Source organism: Artemia sp. Qi Xiang Cuo, chromosome 8 (assembly GCF_049724085.1).
Source record: "Artemia sp. Qi Xiang Cuo chromosome 8, ASM4972408v1, whole genome shotgun sequence".
Classification (NCBI taxonomy): Eukaryota; Metazoa; Arthropoda; class Branchiopoda; order Anostraca; family Artemiidae; genus Artemia; species Artemia sp. Qi Xiang Cuo.
The window spans coordinates 63542204-63559457 of record NC_142801.1 but is presented as its reverse complement, the minus strand read 5'-3'; the positions used below and the strand labels follow the sequence as shown (position 1 = coordinate 63559457).

The 17254-nt window shown below is 35.1% G+C and overlaps 1 protein-coding gene across 1 annotated transcript in view; it reads right to left on the bottom strand.

Annotated features, from left to right (window-relative positions):
- The window catches only part of LOC148949688 (protein turtle homolog B-like), a 211503-nt gene extending 194483 nt beyond the window's left edge, over positions 1 to 17020 (bottom strand). The window contains exons 1-3 of the mRNA XM_089093061.1: positions 16939 to 17020; positions 13471 to 13564; positions 4098 to 4227 (exon numbers count right to left, since the gene is read on the bottom strand). Coding sequence (XP_088949187.1) covers positions 4098 to 4227; positions 13471 to 13564; positions 16939 to 16941 — 227 coding nt within the window. The 5' untranslated portion in view covers positions 16942 to 17020. The remainder of the gene's footprint in view (positions 1 to 4097; positions 4228 to 13470; positions 13565 to 16938) is intronic.
- Between the last annotated feature and the right edge of the window lie 234 nt (positions 17021 to 17254).

Genomic DNA, 17254 nt, shown 5'->3' with positions numbered 1-17254 from the left:
TTTTGGATTTTTAACTTTTATCTAATCAAATTTCTTTTTTTATCTCTCAGGTATCTGTGATCAAACAGTTTGTAATAACGAACTGTGATTCCGTGATAACGGAATTTTGATACCAATATATGCATCAAAAGAATCAGATTTTAATTCTGATTTCAAATATATAACTTTCATCAAGTTTAATCTTACCAATCAAAAGTTAAGCGCCTGAGAAAATTTGGCTGATTTTCTAAAAAAGGGGGAAAGACCCCCCAAAAGTGATAGAACCTTAATGAAAATCACACCGTCATATTCAGCGTATCAGAGAACCCTACTGTAGAGGTTTCAAGCTCCTATCTACAAAAATGTGGAATCTTCCATTTTTTGCCAGAAGAAAGATCACGTATGCGTGTTTTTTTTTTTTGTTTTTTTATTGTTCTTTTCCCCAAGGGTGATTGTGTCGACCCAGTGGTCCTAGAATATTGTGGGAGGGCTCATTGGAACGGAAATTAAAAGTTCTAGTGCCATTTTTAAGTGACCAAAAAATAGAGGGCAACTAGGCCCCCTCCCACGCTAGTTTTCTTCCCAAAGTCACCCGATCAAAATTTTGAGATAACCATTTTGTTCAGCATGGTCGAAAATATTATAACTATGTCTTTTAGAATGACTTAATCCCTCGAAGCCCCCAGGGGGAGGGCTGAAAGTTACGAACTTTACCCAATGTTAACATATAGTATTGGTTATTCGGAAGTATACAGACATTTTCAGGGGGAATTTTTTCTGGTAGTGGGGGGTCGGGGTGGGTGGGGGGTTATATGGGAGGATCTTTTCATGAAGGATGTTTCCATGGGGGAAGGGACATTGCTATGAAGGGGGCGCCGGATTTCCCATCATAGTTTTTAAAACAAAATCAGAAATTAAATATAAAAAACAAGTTTTTCAACTGAAAGTAAGGAGCAACATCAAAACTTAAAACGAACAAAAAATATTAGCTATATAATTGGGTTCACCTTCTAGTCAATGCCCCGCTCTTTAAGCCAAAGATTTCTTAGTACTTTCATAAGAGCTATTTATTCTAATTAACGGCCTTTGTGATTAAGAGGTCATTTTTAAAGAATTGGAACAAAATTCGAACTTTAGCTTAAAGAGCAGGGTATTGACTAGGGTTACGTAAGTTAATTTGTAAATTACATCAGAACCCAATTTAGAGACAGCCATTTAACAAAAGAAAAGTAAAATTTTTATGCAAATTTTGTTTACTTATTCAATGACGGCGAGCAAAATAAATGCTGCATTAACTAAAAAACGATCAGAAATTAGATAAAAACAAGTTTTTTAAACTGAAAGTAAAGAGCGACATTAAAGCTTAAAACGAACAGAAATTATTCCGTATATGAAAGGGGATGTCCCCTCCTCAACGCCTCGCTCTTTACGCTAAAGTTTGACACTGTCTCACAACTTTATTTTTTTAAACAATAAAAAACTTTAGTGTAAAGAGCGAGGCGCTGAGGAGGGGACAGCTCCTTTCATAAACGGAATAATTTCTGTTCGTTTTGAGTTTTAATGTCGCTGCTTACTTTCAGTTTAAAAAACTAGTTTTTTTTTTATTTAATTTACCAAGTTAAAGATCAGCATCAAAACAGATTGGAACTAAGCGTATCATAATCCAATGTACGAGAATATATAATAGCGAAACAGATGTGATACGTTTTCTCTCTGCAGTCCCAAGGAACTTCACGATTTCAGAGAAATTCCTTTGTGATATTAATTCACTGCTTCCTGGCAATTCCCGTCGAACAAATCCGTAAGTAGCTAAGAAATCAGTTACATTTGTTAACACTGCTATACGGAAAAGAACTGTTTTTCATTAATTTGGTTTTGTGTTTATTTTCGTTTGTTTATGTTTCTGCTATTTTTGTTTATTTTCTTAATTCAGGTTTCGCTCCGAGGAGGAAATTTATTTTGTCTCTACCCTTTCTTTTAGAGACAGCTCGAATGGATAAACATTTCTAAAATAGAACCAGAGGGCCTGAAGGCTGGGGCCCTTTCTCGTCACAAAAATTCAATCGCAGTTTGGGTGTTTTTCGAAGGATTTGTGGTTTGAATTTTTCAAGTCAAATCATTTTGGAACAAAATTTTAGATTTCAACTTCGGCTTACTTTAGCTAATAACAAAGAAAAATACTACCATTGTGACATTTAACTTTTTGGCTGCAATGAGAAGTAACTGAAAACACTGTTTGAAAGTGCAGCATGCCCTCTACCCTTTTATTAAACAAAAATGTATGCTAGAAGAAAGCTAATTTAGTTTATCATTTCTGACATTTTTCTTCTTTTTTGAATAGCATGCAAAAATCTAAACATTAGACTATGGCCCTTTTTATAAGTTCAACAAGTATTTGCTCAACGTGTTTAGAACAATCAAGAGAATACAAGTAGAACGATTTGAACATTAAAACGGAAAACTGTACACCATGGTAAGACACTTTTTAATTACGTTTTCAGAGTTTATCACTTAAAGCATTTTCAGATGTACTTTCATTTATTTTATTCCCCCTCCCCCTAAGCCTAATACCTGGATACGACCCTAGGTCAAAACTAAGTAATGACTTTATTGGTTTTGCATTCTTATTGGCCCTGTTCTTTAATTAACAGTTTGTTCCAATTGCTAGTTTAGAAAAATAAAATAAAAAAAGAAGAAAAAAAAACGTATTTTTTTAGCTGACATAGATTTCAACTATCTAATTCAGTGATGAGGGAGCTTTGTTTTATGGTCCGAGCCTATCTACTGCACGGTAAAAGCTACTACTACTACAGAAGAATAAAAAACAAACAAGCAACCACTTTGAGAAGTAAGTAGTATCTAAGTAAAAGAATGAAAATGTTTCAAGTCACTAAATGCGCAAAATATGATTCCCTAAAAAGAATCCTAAATTTTTGCTACTCCTAAAGAAAAAAGAAGAGGTAAGTAATACTTGAATTTACCAAGTTAATACATACATATTTTTTTATTTCGGCAATTTATGGAGCGGGGGGGGACACAATATGATAATATAGGGGAAGATTTGAGATAAATCTTCAGACTTGGGAGGGGGCGGGCCTTTTTTTATTAGCCCTGTCAGTTTTGCATTCTTATTGGCCCTGTTCTTTGATTAACAGTTTGTTCAAGTATCTAGTTTATAAAAATAAATAAAAAACACTTTAGCCTGAGGCTATATTAGAGGGAGGGGCTGCAGCCCAATTATACTGGAAGTATCTCCAATAATCCGATAAACAGAGTTCTTCAACGTAATGAAGTAGGTATTATTCTAGTGCTTAGTTCAGAAGAAGATATAAAACTAACCATTTTATTTCAATACAATCGATAGGTAATATATTCAATATAACGACATTTATTTCAACACAAAACGATGACGTTATATTCAATATAACGTCATTGCCTATCAATATAATATATTGAATATGTTATCTGGTTGAATTTACTTACTCATATTATTTTTGTGCTTTAGCCTCTCTATGCAATTAGCAAGATTTTTAGGTAAGTGTTTGGGTAAGTCTAAACGTAAAAGCCACATATTCCTGGCTTTCTTCATACCAAATTTCAAGAGTAATGTTTTCGCCGAACATAGCATATTAATTAATAGATTAAAAGTAATTGAAAGTGACAATAATCAAGGTTGTATCCATGAAGAGGGAATAGGGGATTTGAATCCTTCCCCCTGAAATTTTTTGGTCTCGTAAAAACGTTACAAATTTAAATAAACTAATTTTGACGTGTTTTCAAGTTTGTTTTTTTCAAACCAAAATTCTGGATGCAGCCAATGATAATATTGAAAGAATATACAATTTAAGTTCGTAAAAAAGATTATTAAGTCATTTAATAAGGGATTTTCATTGCTTGACAGTAAAATTCCTTTTCCAATAATAATCATTTGTTCACATTATTATTCAATTTTCATTTTTGAAGGTTTTAGCTTAAATTATTCGTACTAGGTATTCTACTGCAAAAAGCGAGACGGTATCTGATAGGTTTTCAATAATATCATGGATAAGCTCTTAAGTGCGTCTATGAATAATTCTACGCAAAAAAGAACAACAAAAAATAATGAAAGGAGTACTTACGTATAAGCCGGTGATTCTTGGTTTCCTTTATACCAGATTACAAGAATTACGTTGTCACCAAACACAGGACTTCTAATTTCACAAGGGAGCTCAAGGTTGTCTCTGTACAAGGCAGCTACTTGCAGTAAATCTTCAATAAAGATCATTAATATTTACATTACCTATTTAAATAATTTATTTCATCATTTAAAAAATAAATTGAAAATCTCGTATTTTAATAATTAATTACATTAGCGGTGAATTAGATTAGATTAATTATCTGAGGAGTGACGTCTCTCAACGAAATTATAGCCTAGTAAACGACACAGCATTCGCACGGGATTCCGATTAATGGACAACTCTTCTGGGCTTGGTCTGTTTTGACGGTCGCCATCGGGCTGAAAAACCTCTTCATATCTCATATATCTACTATGGGCCGCCTCCCCGTAGTAGCATAATATTTGTAGGCATGAATATGTAATGAGTCGGAGGTAATAGGCTTGAGATTGTCTGTGTAGGATTTCAACTCTTATTGATAGAAGAGCATCGCCAAGTACTGAAATCCATGTTGTTATCAAGATGGGCCCAGGATTGCACAAAGCCTCCATTCATGGAGGTCCCAGGGACTTCTTGCTGTTCGGTTCTAAGCCGGCTTAAGCACTTCGGTGTAGACTTGAGAAGATATGTGATCCCCGTCCTGCACTGGTATCCGGGATCATTGCTTTTCCTGAAGCCAAAATAATTTCAATGATTTAAAGAACATGAAAATTAGAACTTGGAATATTACGACGTTAAAAAATGACCATCGTATCGACATTTTGACTGACGAATTCAAACGATTTGAACTGGACTTGTTAGGAGTTTCAGTAACTCATATCCCAGGAGTAGGAAGCATGAAATTAGGTGATATAGAATTTGTTTACTCAGGCAGGAAGGATGGGGTACGTAGACAAGGAGTAGGACTCATGATGAGTACGGAAGCTGCTAAGTCTTGTTTAGCCTGGGAAGGTATTAATAATAGAATACTAGTTGTTCATTTATGACTAAAAATTTCAGGGTATCAGTTATACTAGTAGGCTATATGACCATGTAGAACCGACTGACGGAAATACTAGTGACTCAGATGAATTTTACTTACAGTTACAGGAGAAAATAAACAGGGTCCCAGATAGAAATATGATGTTTCTAATAGGAGATTTCAACGCCCATGTCGGTAGAAATAGGGATAGATGGTATCCTAGCCTAGGTAAATTTGTTGTAGGAAAAGAAAACAGCAATGGCTACAGACTTTTGCAATTTTGTAGGTATAACAATCTAGTTATAACCAATACGGTGTTTAGTTATAAAGTGCCTCATAAGTTAACATGGTATTCACGTGATGGTAAGACAGCAAACCTTATTGATTATGTTATAGTAAACCGAAGACTGGCAAGACCAATACAAGATACTAGGGTTTATAGGAATGCTGTTATTGATGTTAAAATTAAAGATCACCATCTAGTAGTGTTAAGGGTTAATTTAAAGCTTATATTTCGGAAGGGTAACTACCTCCCGGGAAGGTATGATGTTGTTACACTCCAGGATGAGAATTTGAGAAAAACTTTCCAGGAACAGTTGAATACTAAACTTGAGAGCTTAAAATTTGATAATGTGGATGATTGTTGGATTAATTTTAGAAAAATAATTTGTGAAGTTGCTGAAGGTCTCTTAGGGAAGAAAGCTAGGATTGCAACTATGAATATTAGTGAAAAAGCTTTATGTTTAATAGAAAGAAGAAAGGACTTGTACAAGAATTATTTCAGTGATAGATCATATGAAAACAAAAGGAACGTCAAGAAAGTGGAGAAAGCATTAAAATATCAACTAAGGAGGTGTGAAGTGGAAGCCGTGAATAAAACTGCCGAATATTTGGAAGATGCAGCTAGACGGCATAATAGTAAAATATTGTACTGGTATTCTAATAAATTGAGAGGCAGTAGTCAATCCTGACTTGGCCCAGTTAAAGATAGGAACGAGGCCACAAATAGTGATAAGGAAAGAGAGAAAGTGAGATGGGCGGAACATTTTGAGAGTGTGCTAAACCGAAACAGAGTTGCAGGAAAAGGTATAAAGGAAAATGAAAAAGTTTGTGATACATTGGATGTGAAGGAAGATTTGTTTTGTGAGGAAGAATTAGTGACAGTATAAAAATAATTTAAAAATAATAAGGTTCCAGGTGCTGATAGGGTGGTAAATGAGTTTCTTAAATGTGGTGACTCAGAGGTTAGAAATAAGTTATTGAAGATTATGAAGATGATTTTTGAAAAAGGGGAAGTACCAAATGATTTTAGGAAAACCTTAATTAAGCCAATTTATAAGAAAGGTGATAAAAGTGAGTGTGGTAATTATCGAGGCATTAGTCTGGTCTCTGTAGGTAGTAAACTACTTAGCATTATGATACTTTTTAGATTGAGAGATTCCGGAGACAAAGTTTTAAGAGAAGAACAGTGTGGTTTTAGCAAAGGTAGAGGATGTTTCGACCAAATTTTCACTCTTAGTTTAATAATTGAGAAGTGACTGAGTTGTCCAACACCTTTGGTCCTTAGTTTTATAGATTATGAGCAAGCGTTTGATTCTAAAGAACTTTGATAAAGGTTTTATCCTTGTATTGTATACCAGACAAATACATTTAAGTGATTAGTGCTATGTATGAGAATAACACTGCTGCGGCTAAGGTATGAGATGCGATTAGCAGCTAGTTTCTGGAGATGCGATTAGTAGCTGGCTTTTTAAAATAACTTTCAAGCGTAGTTAGGGGTATTTAGCCTTTTTTGCTTTTCTTCAAAGCTTTGAAAAAAGTGTTATAATATTCCAAATGTTACATTTGTCATATTTGTGCATATTTTTGGTAATCATTTGTGGGGCGATCGAATTTTTTAAACCACTGTAGATACGTAAGAACGTTACATCTAGTACCCTGAGGTCATATGACTGTCAAAGACTCCTCCTTGAACCTCCCAAATTGAAAACTTTTATTATGACCTGGCCTTTTAATGTAACTTGGGCACTGGACCAAGGGCGCTATTGTCTCTCGAGCGCAACGTTAGGTGGGGATGTCGATATCGCTTTCGTCACACCAATTCGTTTTAGTGTGAATCTGCCTGGTACTTATGAATGAATGTTTTCAAATTAAACCCGTCTCATCAATAAAAAAAACGGATTGGACTTTCCCTTTGGGACGATAAAACCATGCAAGTGCTGTATCAAGTATAATTCACGAAAATCTTGTTAATTTTTGTCAACTTTTCAACTTTTGGGCATCCCTGCTTTCAATAAAAAAAAAATAAAGGTACTATCACTTAAATATAATAGCTCCCTATGCCCCCCCCCCCCCTATGGATACTATCTTGATAGGACACCGTATCTGCTTTAAATAAAAAAAAAAAATTCACTTATTGGCACCCCTGCTTCGAAAAAAATCGAGGTATTATAATTTGAATATGATCGCTCACTACCCCCCCCCCTCTGGATACCACCTTGATAAAATGCCGTCTCTGCTTTAAATTAAAAAAAATAACTTTTTGGGATCCCTGCTTTCAATAAAAAAATTCGAGATATTATCATTCAAATGTAATACCCCCTACCATCCCCCCTCTAGATACCACCTTGATAGGATATCGTCTCAGCTTTCATTAGAAAAATAAGTTACTTAATAATTAACTAGGTCACTATATGGTTCAAACAAACAAAATAACGTTAATAAATAAATAACATAAATAACACTCAAAATAACGTTAAACAGCTTCGTGTTCCTTGAAAAAAATTGAGGATATGAGTAAAGGGGTACAAAGACAACAACAAAAATGTCGAAATTAATCAGATATACCTCAAATTATTGAAAAACTGAGTCATAGATTCGCGTGGCATTCAATAAGATCCAAAGAATATAATTAAAAGAGAGCACACACAAAAGCTAAATTAGGCCAGTAAGCCTATGAGAAATCTAAAAATATCCAAGACAATGAAGAAGTCTTAATGGGGAGCCCTGGGTCTATCAAAATATTTCAGTGGTTTCCCAGGGAATTTGATATCATTTTCTTCTGTCTCCACTTTAAATGAAAAAAATAATTATCCTTTTGGTATCCCTGCTTTCAATAAAAAAAAATAAAGTATTATCACTTAAAAATGATAGCCCCCTACCCCCCCCCCCTATAGGCAATAATTTACAATTTATTGATGAGTCATATTTTTGGGGTAGCTTCCGAACAATTGAATATTAAACATTCAGGCGTTCAACAATTGAATATTAAACATTAAGAAAATCTTATCTAAAAAAAGCAAAAAAAAAATCTGCAAACTTACAATTCAGCTGTAGAAACAATCTGTTGGCTGTCAATTTCAAAATCGAACTGAAGGCTGAAGCTGTATAGTAGTAAATTCGTTCTATAAGTCTATTTAACTTGAAAATAAAATTCTTGACTACGAACGATGGTAGAAATAGCGATTGAGAAACGACGTTCGAAATGATTTAAAGTCATTTTATAAAGACGATACTGTTTTTTTGTTAGCATATGAAGAACTGTGTATATTGCAATATTTGCAATTGCATATTGCATCTGTCTGGTTTTTATGCAAAGTAGCAAAAGAGACGAAAATTAATGAACAAGAGAGTAGTGAAGAATTATGGTATACAAAGTAATATTTGGCAGGGAAAGTCACTGGTGATAAATCGCTAGGGGTGGCACCGTGATTGCGTGATTTTCGGGGATTCGGGGAACCAAATTTTTTTTCGGGGTGACTGATAGATTTTCGGGGAAATACCAAAAAATTCGGGGATAGTGCAAGCTCTGCTTGATTTCTAATCAGGAAAATCGAAATACTAAACCACACGAGAAGGAAAACGTTCGAATTTGAAGTTGAAACAATAAACAAGTGTCTCAAACATAATCTGAAGTCAACCAAACTCTACTATCTCTGCGGATAGTAGCGTGCTTGCTACGCGCCGGTGGTTTTACAACACGTTGGCAGCGGTTAAGTAGACCTATCTTCGGCGGCGTTCGACCGGGCCTATCGTCGGCGGCGTTCGACCGGGCCTCTCGTCGGCGGCGTTCAGTCGATCCGCCGGCGCGGCGTCGGGGTCTAAGGGTGCTAGAATATGTTTGAAAATTAATGTTAAGAAGACTAAGTCACTAAGGCTAGGAATAAGCTAAGATGAAAAGGTTACGTTGAGTAATGACAACATTGATCAGGTGGGCAGCTTTACTAACGTTGGGGGTATCATAGGCAGCGCAATTGCGCTGCCTAAGTAAAGAACGATGTTGGCACAATGTATTACTATCATTTTTTTTCATACAAGGGCACTTCGTATAGACGGAGTTGAAACTTTGAAAATGGCTCATTCAATTGGAAATTTGAGTGGCTTGTGCCCTTTTTTAATAGATGAAAGTGATTAGAAGGCAACTAACACCCCTTCCACGCCCAGCATTTCCCCAAACACATCCAATCAAAATTTTGAGACAACCATTTTGTTCAGGGTAGTTGATTTCCAGATAGAAAATATGTTTTTGAGGAGGACACTCCCCCACAATCCTCAGGGCAAGGGTTTTAAGTTATGCCCTGGGGGCATATAAGAACGATGTTGGCACAATATATTCTTAATTTTTTTTCCTTTAGAGCAGGGCACTTCGTAACGAAGAAGTTGTCGTAGAAACTTTGAAAAGGGCTCACTCATCTGAAAATCGGATTGGCTTGTGCCCTTCTTAGCAGTCGAAAGGGAATGGAAGGCAACTAACACCCCTTCCACGCCCACAATTTCCCAAAGCACATCCAATCAAAATTTTGAGGTAGCCATTTTGTTCAGCGTAGTTGATTTCCGAATAGAAATTATGTTTTTGAGGAGGACACTCCCCCACAACCGTCAAGGCAAGGGTTTCAAGTTATGCCCTGGGGTCATATAAGGTTTTTATAGAAAGCGTTGTCGTAGAAACTTCAAAAAGGGCTCATTTGATTAGAAATTCAAAGGGCTAGTGCCCTTTTTAATAGTCGAAAGTGATTGGAGGACAACTAACACCCCTCTAACGACAAACTTTTCCCCAAACACATCAAATCAAAATTTTAAGATAGCCATTTTGTTCAACATAGTTGAAAGCTCTGGAAATTAGGTGCTTGAGGATGACTCCCCTCCTCACAGCCCTCAGGGCAAGGGTTGTAAGTTATACCCTGGGGGCATATACAATTTTTATAGAACACGTTGTCGTAGAAACTTCAAAAACGGCTCATTCGATTGGAAATTTTAATTGCTAGGGCCCTTTTTAATATATCGAAAGTGATTGTAAGGCAAAATTTTTAGACAGCCAATCCAATCAAAATTTTGAGATAGCCATTTTGTTCCACGCATTTTAAAGTTCAGTAAATTATACCTTTGAGTAGGACACTCCTCCACAGTCTTCAGGGCAAGGATTATAAGTTATGCCCTGGAGGCAAATAAGCTTTTAATTGAAATGTTTGTTGTAGAAACTTCAATAAGGGCTCATTCGATTGGAAATTCAAAGGGATATTGCCCTTTTTAATAGTCGAGGGTGATTTGAGGGCAACTAACCCCCTCTCACGCCCACCTTTTCTCCAAACACATACAATCAAAATGTTTAGATAGCCATTTTATTTGACTTAGTTGAAATTTTTGTAAATTGGGTTTTTAAGGATGACAACCCCTCCCCACCCCACAGCCCTCAAGGCAAGGGTTGTAAGTTATGCCCCTGAGCATATAAGGTTTTTAAAGAAAGCAATGTTATAGAAAGTTTAAAAGGGGTTCATTCGATTGGAAATTGAAAGGGCTAGTACCTTTTTTAATAGTCGAAAGTGATTGAAGGGCAACTAACCCCCTCTCACGCCCACCATTTTCCCAAACACATCCAATCAAAATTTTAAGATATCCACTTTGTTGAACGTAGTGGAAAGTTCTGGAAATTAGGTTTTTAAGGATGATAGACCTCTCACAGCCCTCAGTGCCAGGATTGTAAATTATGCACTGGGCGCATATAAGGTTTATATAGAAAGTTGTTGTAGAAATTTCAAAAAGGGCTCATTTGATAGGAAAGCCCCTCTCACGCCTACCATCTCCCCAAAAACATTCAAAAAAAGTTTAGAGATAGCCATTTTGTTCAACGTAGTTGAAAGTTTTGTAAATGATGTATTTAAGGATGACAAACCCCCAGAGCCCCCAGGGTAAAGGTTGTAAATTATGCCCTGGGGGCATATAAGGTTTTTTTATAGATAGAGTTGTTGTGGAAACTTCAAAAGAGGCTCATTCAATTGGAAATTGAGGGAAGTAGTGCCCTTTTTAATAGTCGAAAGTGATTGGAGGGTAGCTAGCCCCCCTCTCACACCCACCATTCCCCCAAACGCATCCAATCAAAATTTTCAGATAGTCATTTTGTTCAACGTAGTAGAAAGTTTTTGAAATTAGGTCTTATAGGATGACAGCCACCCTAACATCCCTTAAGGTAAGGGTTGTAATTAATTCCCTGGGGGCATATAAGGTGTTTATAGAAATAGTTGTCGTAGAAACTCTAAAAGGGCTCATTTGATTGGAAATCGAAAGCTTGTCATTTTTATAGTAAAGATCGATGTGGGTATAATGTATTTTTTTTCTTTTGTTGTTGTTTAGACCAGGGCACTTCGTATCGAAGGAGTTGTCGTAGGAACTTCGAAAAGGGCTCATTCGATTGAAAATAGAAAGGGCTGATGCCCTTTTTAATAGTCGAAAATGATTGGAAGGCGACTTGTGTCCCTCCCAAGCCCACCCTCCCATTTGTCCATTATGTTTAAAAACTAAATGTTGCCTTAAGATTAAGTCAAAATTCACTATGTTAATGCTAATTCCCAATTAGGCATCTCAACAGTATCCCAAGAACGACTGAGGGTATTATGTTCAAACCTTCGGGGCTACTACTGCTCTTAGAACTTAACCAAATCAAAAAAGTGTAAGTGTATCCAAGCTATCATAGAAAGTAAACAGATTTTTTTTTGCCAATGGTATCAAGTCTTCCATTTCAGGTCAACTAGAGGAGTTATGACACTAAATTATACACTACTTTTTGTGTCCAGATTTTTAGAAGGGTGTGTGTTGTTAAAAATTGCTGAAAATTTCTCTCCTGCATACAAATAACAGGCCATACTATAAAGCCTTAAAAAAAAGAAACGATTTAAAGTTTTATTTTCTTTTTCCCTGAAAAGACTATGTAAATATAAAACGAATAGAAATTAATTTAAAAAGCTTTTTCTACAAAATAATTTTTTTCAAAGAAAAGTAAAGAACTTGACTAAAAAAAATGAGAAAAAATAAAATCAAATAATCTACCAAGCGTGAAACTACCAAAAATCAGTATCAATAAATAAATGAAACCCAAAACGAACAGAAATTACAATAAATAACCGAGTCAAACTCGAAACGAGCAGATACTAACATAAGTTGGGCTCATAACCCTATGCTTTCCCAAGGCCAGAACATAATTTGCACTTTACTGAAAAAAATACAAATGAATGTGCATTGTCAGTTTAATATACATATACTGATATTTAGTAATGAAAATGTAAATATTATTTGATCTATTAAAGTTATAAAAGTAAAAACATTTATATTTCTTCAGTAAAGTGCAAATTATGTTCTGGCCTTGGGAAGGCATAGGGAACCTTTCAACGCCCAAGGTCAAATATATTTCTCTTAAGCTCAACGGGGGGGTACAACTATACCCCATTTGTTTTTCACAGTTCTTAGACTAAATAACACGTTTGAAAGTTAAATTGTTTTAATATATCTACTATCTAAATGCTATTCCACGTTTTACAGTGTTGTCTCTATCCCTCTGTGTTCTGCCTAACTGCATGTCCATGATGCATAACGTTTTATTTTATTATTTAATTTACCATTTAAAAAAAAAATCATTATAAAAAAAAGTTACTGTCCAATCAACCATTACTGCCCAATCAAAGCCGACCATGCTGATGACAGGGTGATTGCTGTCAATCATGACGAAAATTAATTCATAATAATTTTTGCTTGCCTTACGTTTGACATCTTACTGAAGCTGACATATTCCTTTTATAAGTTTTAAATTCACTTCAATCCAAAACAGAGGGGAGAGTAGATTCAAACCTAACCCCCTCTTCCTACTAGGCCTAAAAAAAGGAAATAATACCCGTGAAAATACGACTTGGTAATTATGAGTATGGAAATAAGAACATACGATGTTTGTTATGTACTAAGAAAGAAAATAATTTGATTCGTTCCATACTAAATTACAAAATGTTCATTGTACTTAAATTATAAAAATTGTAAAAGGTATTTTGAGTACTAATGAAGGTTTTTTTTTGTTGTTTCAAACAATTTGCAAAAAAAATTGTGTTAGATACTTACGAGCAGACGACTCTGTTTTCAAGATCTGAGCCTCTGAAGAGATTGTGATAGTTAGTCCAATCATGATTGACGATAAGATAAAGCAGCTTAGTTCCTAAAAAGAAATATCAATAAACATAATTTTCTAACTTATTTTAATGCAAGGTAATATATATAATGTAAAGGTAAATATTCCCTGAGAAGCAAAAAATATTGTTTTTCTACTCTAATAATTAGATGGTTTCCTCTTCTTGACAGAGTTGATTTTTCCCCCTTGCCCTGGGTAAAATTACGGGTACGCCTTTGCTAATAACGATGTGTGTTTAATAACGATATATTTTGTTTTTAATGTATCTAATTTCTTTAATAGAGCAACTTTCTATTTATAAATGTAAATACTTTTTTCGAAAACGGCTGTATTTTTTTTTTATTTTTTTTTTTTTAATTAGCAGCCTGAGATTTTATATCTTGAAAAAAAAATATCTAGATAGGCCACAAGTTTGAGAAAATTCGTTTAAAGCCTCAGTTTTGGAAAAAAATTCACGTGAGTGATGTCACTTTTAAATACATTTCAAGAGCAAAAAATTAAATTATTTTTCCCTCGGGGATGGTCGTATTGTTTTTAGCATCTATGATGCATGCAAAATTACGAAAAATGACGAACAGCTCTCAACAGCTAAAGAAAAAGACATGGAACAAAACCCCCAAAAATCATATTGAATTGTAAACAAAAATTTAGCACAACGGAATCTGTAGTTAGAAGACAAAGGAAAACTACAGTGTTATGAAAGAACGTGTTAATTTAGCGTACGTGTTAATTTAGCGTACAACCTAGAACGAAGAAACGTGTTATTTTGGCGTCTGCAAAGATCCACAGGAATGAGGAAAATGAATTCACGCCTGATTTTCTTAGCCACCCTTGAATGAAGTTATTTTGGAATCTGTGAAGGGTAAACAAGAGATAAAAACTGAATTCATGCCAGAATTTCTTTATTCAACAGAAATCGCTGATTTACATCCTTATGACTTGAAACTACATAATAAAAAGATAATTATGCTATTGTGTAATTTAGATATTTCAGAGGACATAGGCAACGGAACATTCCTGGTTGTTACTTAATTATAAATATGCAATGAAATAAAAATTATAACCACTAGGAAAAGCTGGAAAAGAAGTTTTTTGGTATCTATGATCGCATGCAAAATTACACATGACTTGAATCCGAACATGAATGAATCTGAACAGCTCAAGCAAAAGGCGGGGTAAAATTTTTAGGTAAAAATGTACAAAAATGAAGCACAACGATATCCGCGGCTAGGATATATACAATAACAAGCAACACAACGAATCTCAAATGAAAATAATGGACAAAGAAATCTGCTGTTAGGAGATAAGCGACAGGGATTATCACATCGAATCTTAAACGAAATCTGCAGTTAGAAGGGAAGCAGCAATGAGAATCACAACGAGTCCCAGAAGGCAACAAGGCCTACAAAATGTGTGATTCTTTGATGCATTAACAGGAGAGACAGGATATTCATGCCAGAATTTCTTATTTCAACTGAAATTGGTGATTTGACGCCTCACGACTTAAAACTAAAGAACACTGTGATGACTAAGCTTAAGTGTAAATAGAGAATAAAATATGTACAGGCCTGCTTCGTACCAAGTGCCAGGGCCCAGGACTCTGGTACTATATTTTTAATTGTGACTATATTTTTTCCCTTCAAATATACTGTCAAACATGTCGTGATAACGAGCTGTAAGTAAGGAACAACCCGGCTCAATAGTAACCAAAACTCTCAAAAACGAAATTTTGATACCATTAGGTATATCAAAAGAATCACCTTTTTATTTTAATTTCAAATATATAAACTTCATTTAGTTTTGTTTTACCTATCAGAGGTTACGAGCCTGAGAAAACTTTCCTGATTTTTGAAAAAAGGGGGAAACACCCCCTAGAAGTGAAGTGGTCTTAATGTAAATCACAAAATCAGATTAAGCGTATTAGAGAACCCTATTATAGAGGTTTCACGCTTCATTCTGCAAAAAAAATATTTTTTGCCAGAAGAAAGATCACGGATGCGTTTTTTTTTTCAGGGGTGATCGTATTGACCCATTGATCCGAGAATATCGAGAGAGGGCTAATTTGAACGAAAATTGAAAGTTCTAGCGCCCTTTTCAAGTGACAAAAAAGATTAGAGGGCAGCTAGGCCCCCTCCCCCTCCCCTTTTTCCCCAAAATCGTCCTATCAAAATTTTGAGATAGCCATTTTGTTCATCGTAGTTGAAAAACCCAATAACTATGCCTTAGGGAATAACATCACCCCCCTCAGCCCCAGGAGAAAGGTCTTAAAGTTTTTGAATTTGCCCATTGTTCCCGCATAGTATTTGTTATAGGGATGTATGCATAGATTTTCTGGTTGGAGGGGAGGGAAAAATTTTCTGCTGGGAGTTTTCCCATGAGGGAGTTTACCATGGGGAGGGAAGTTTGCAGGGAGTGAACTTGTCAGGGTATATTACACACTGAGGAAATTTGCCAGAATTCTTATACAAAATTTCTTTTATATGTCTTGCTTTTTCTTTTCCGCCTCAATTTTACGCGAGGAGTGGGTAAAAGTAATTGTCCGGGGTATATTTTCACCGGTATCAAATTGTCTAGAGGATATTTCCGCGGGAAGGGGGTTTAATCGTGGAGGTGGGGCCAGATTCCGTGGCATTATCTAAAAAACGATCAGAAATTAAATACAAAAAAGTTTTCCAACTGAAAGTAAGGAGCAACATTAACACTTAAAACAAACAGAAATTATTACGTAAGTAAAGGGGGTTGCCTCCTCCTCAAAACTTCGCTCTTTAAGCTAAAATTTGAATTTTTTCCCAATTATTTAAGAATGACTCCTGAAACACAAGGGCCGTTTAATTGGAACAATTAGACGCTTTTTTAAAAGTACTAAGAAACTTTAGCGTAAAGAGCGAGGTGTTGAGGAAGGGCAATCCCCTTTATATACGTAATAATTTCTGTTCGTTTTAAGTTTTTATGTTGCTCCTTACTTCCAGTTAGAAAAACTTTTTTTTTTTTATTTAATCCTAATATTAGAAGGAGAAATTGAAATTATTTAAAATTTGCTGACGATCCAGGTTTGCCATTACCTGGGATCTGGTCTACGAAATTAGAGAAATAAAATGCATCGCATAGCCTACGAACTTTTTGTGTATTAAATTAAATAAAAAGTTCTCAATTGAAAGTAAAGAACTACACTAAAACTCAAACTGAACAGAAACTATTCCAAAAATGAGGGGGTATATTCAAATATATCCAAATACTATATATTCAAATAATATACCAAAGAATATATAGGAGTGAAGATTAGACCAATCGATCCAGCATATTTCGTTTAGCACGATGTGTTAATAATATCCTTAAGACAAAAAGTGTCACATAAACATTTAGCAATTAACAGAGGTGACCTCTCCCTAAAAGAAAGTTACCATGAAATGCTCTATCCGAGAAGAACAATAATTCCTACATAATCCAGAATAAAATTTGGCTTTATTGATAACTTGATCCGAACTCTTTTCGTCAGAATCATTTCACAGCTAGTTTCAAACTGAGGAAGAAGAAATTTCGAGAACCTTTATTAAACTATACCTTGGCGCAGTAGAGATCTTAAATAGAGGTAAATCGAGATTCCAGGATATAAACGTTAAAGGATTTGACGAGAGGAACTTTGTATAACTTGTATTTTCAATGTTTTTGAGGATTTTTGTCGAAAATGTCCTTGTATATTATGTGGTTGAAATTTAA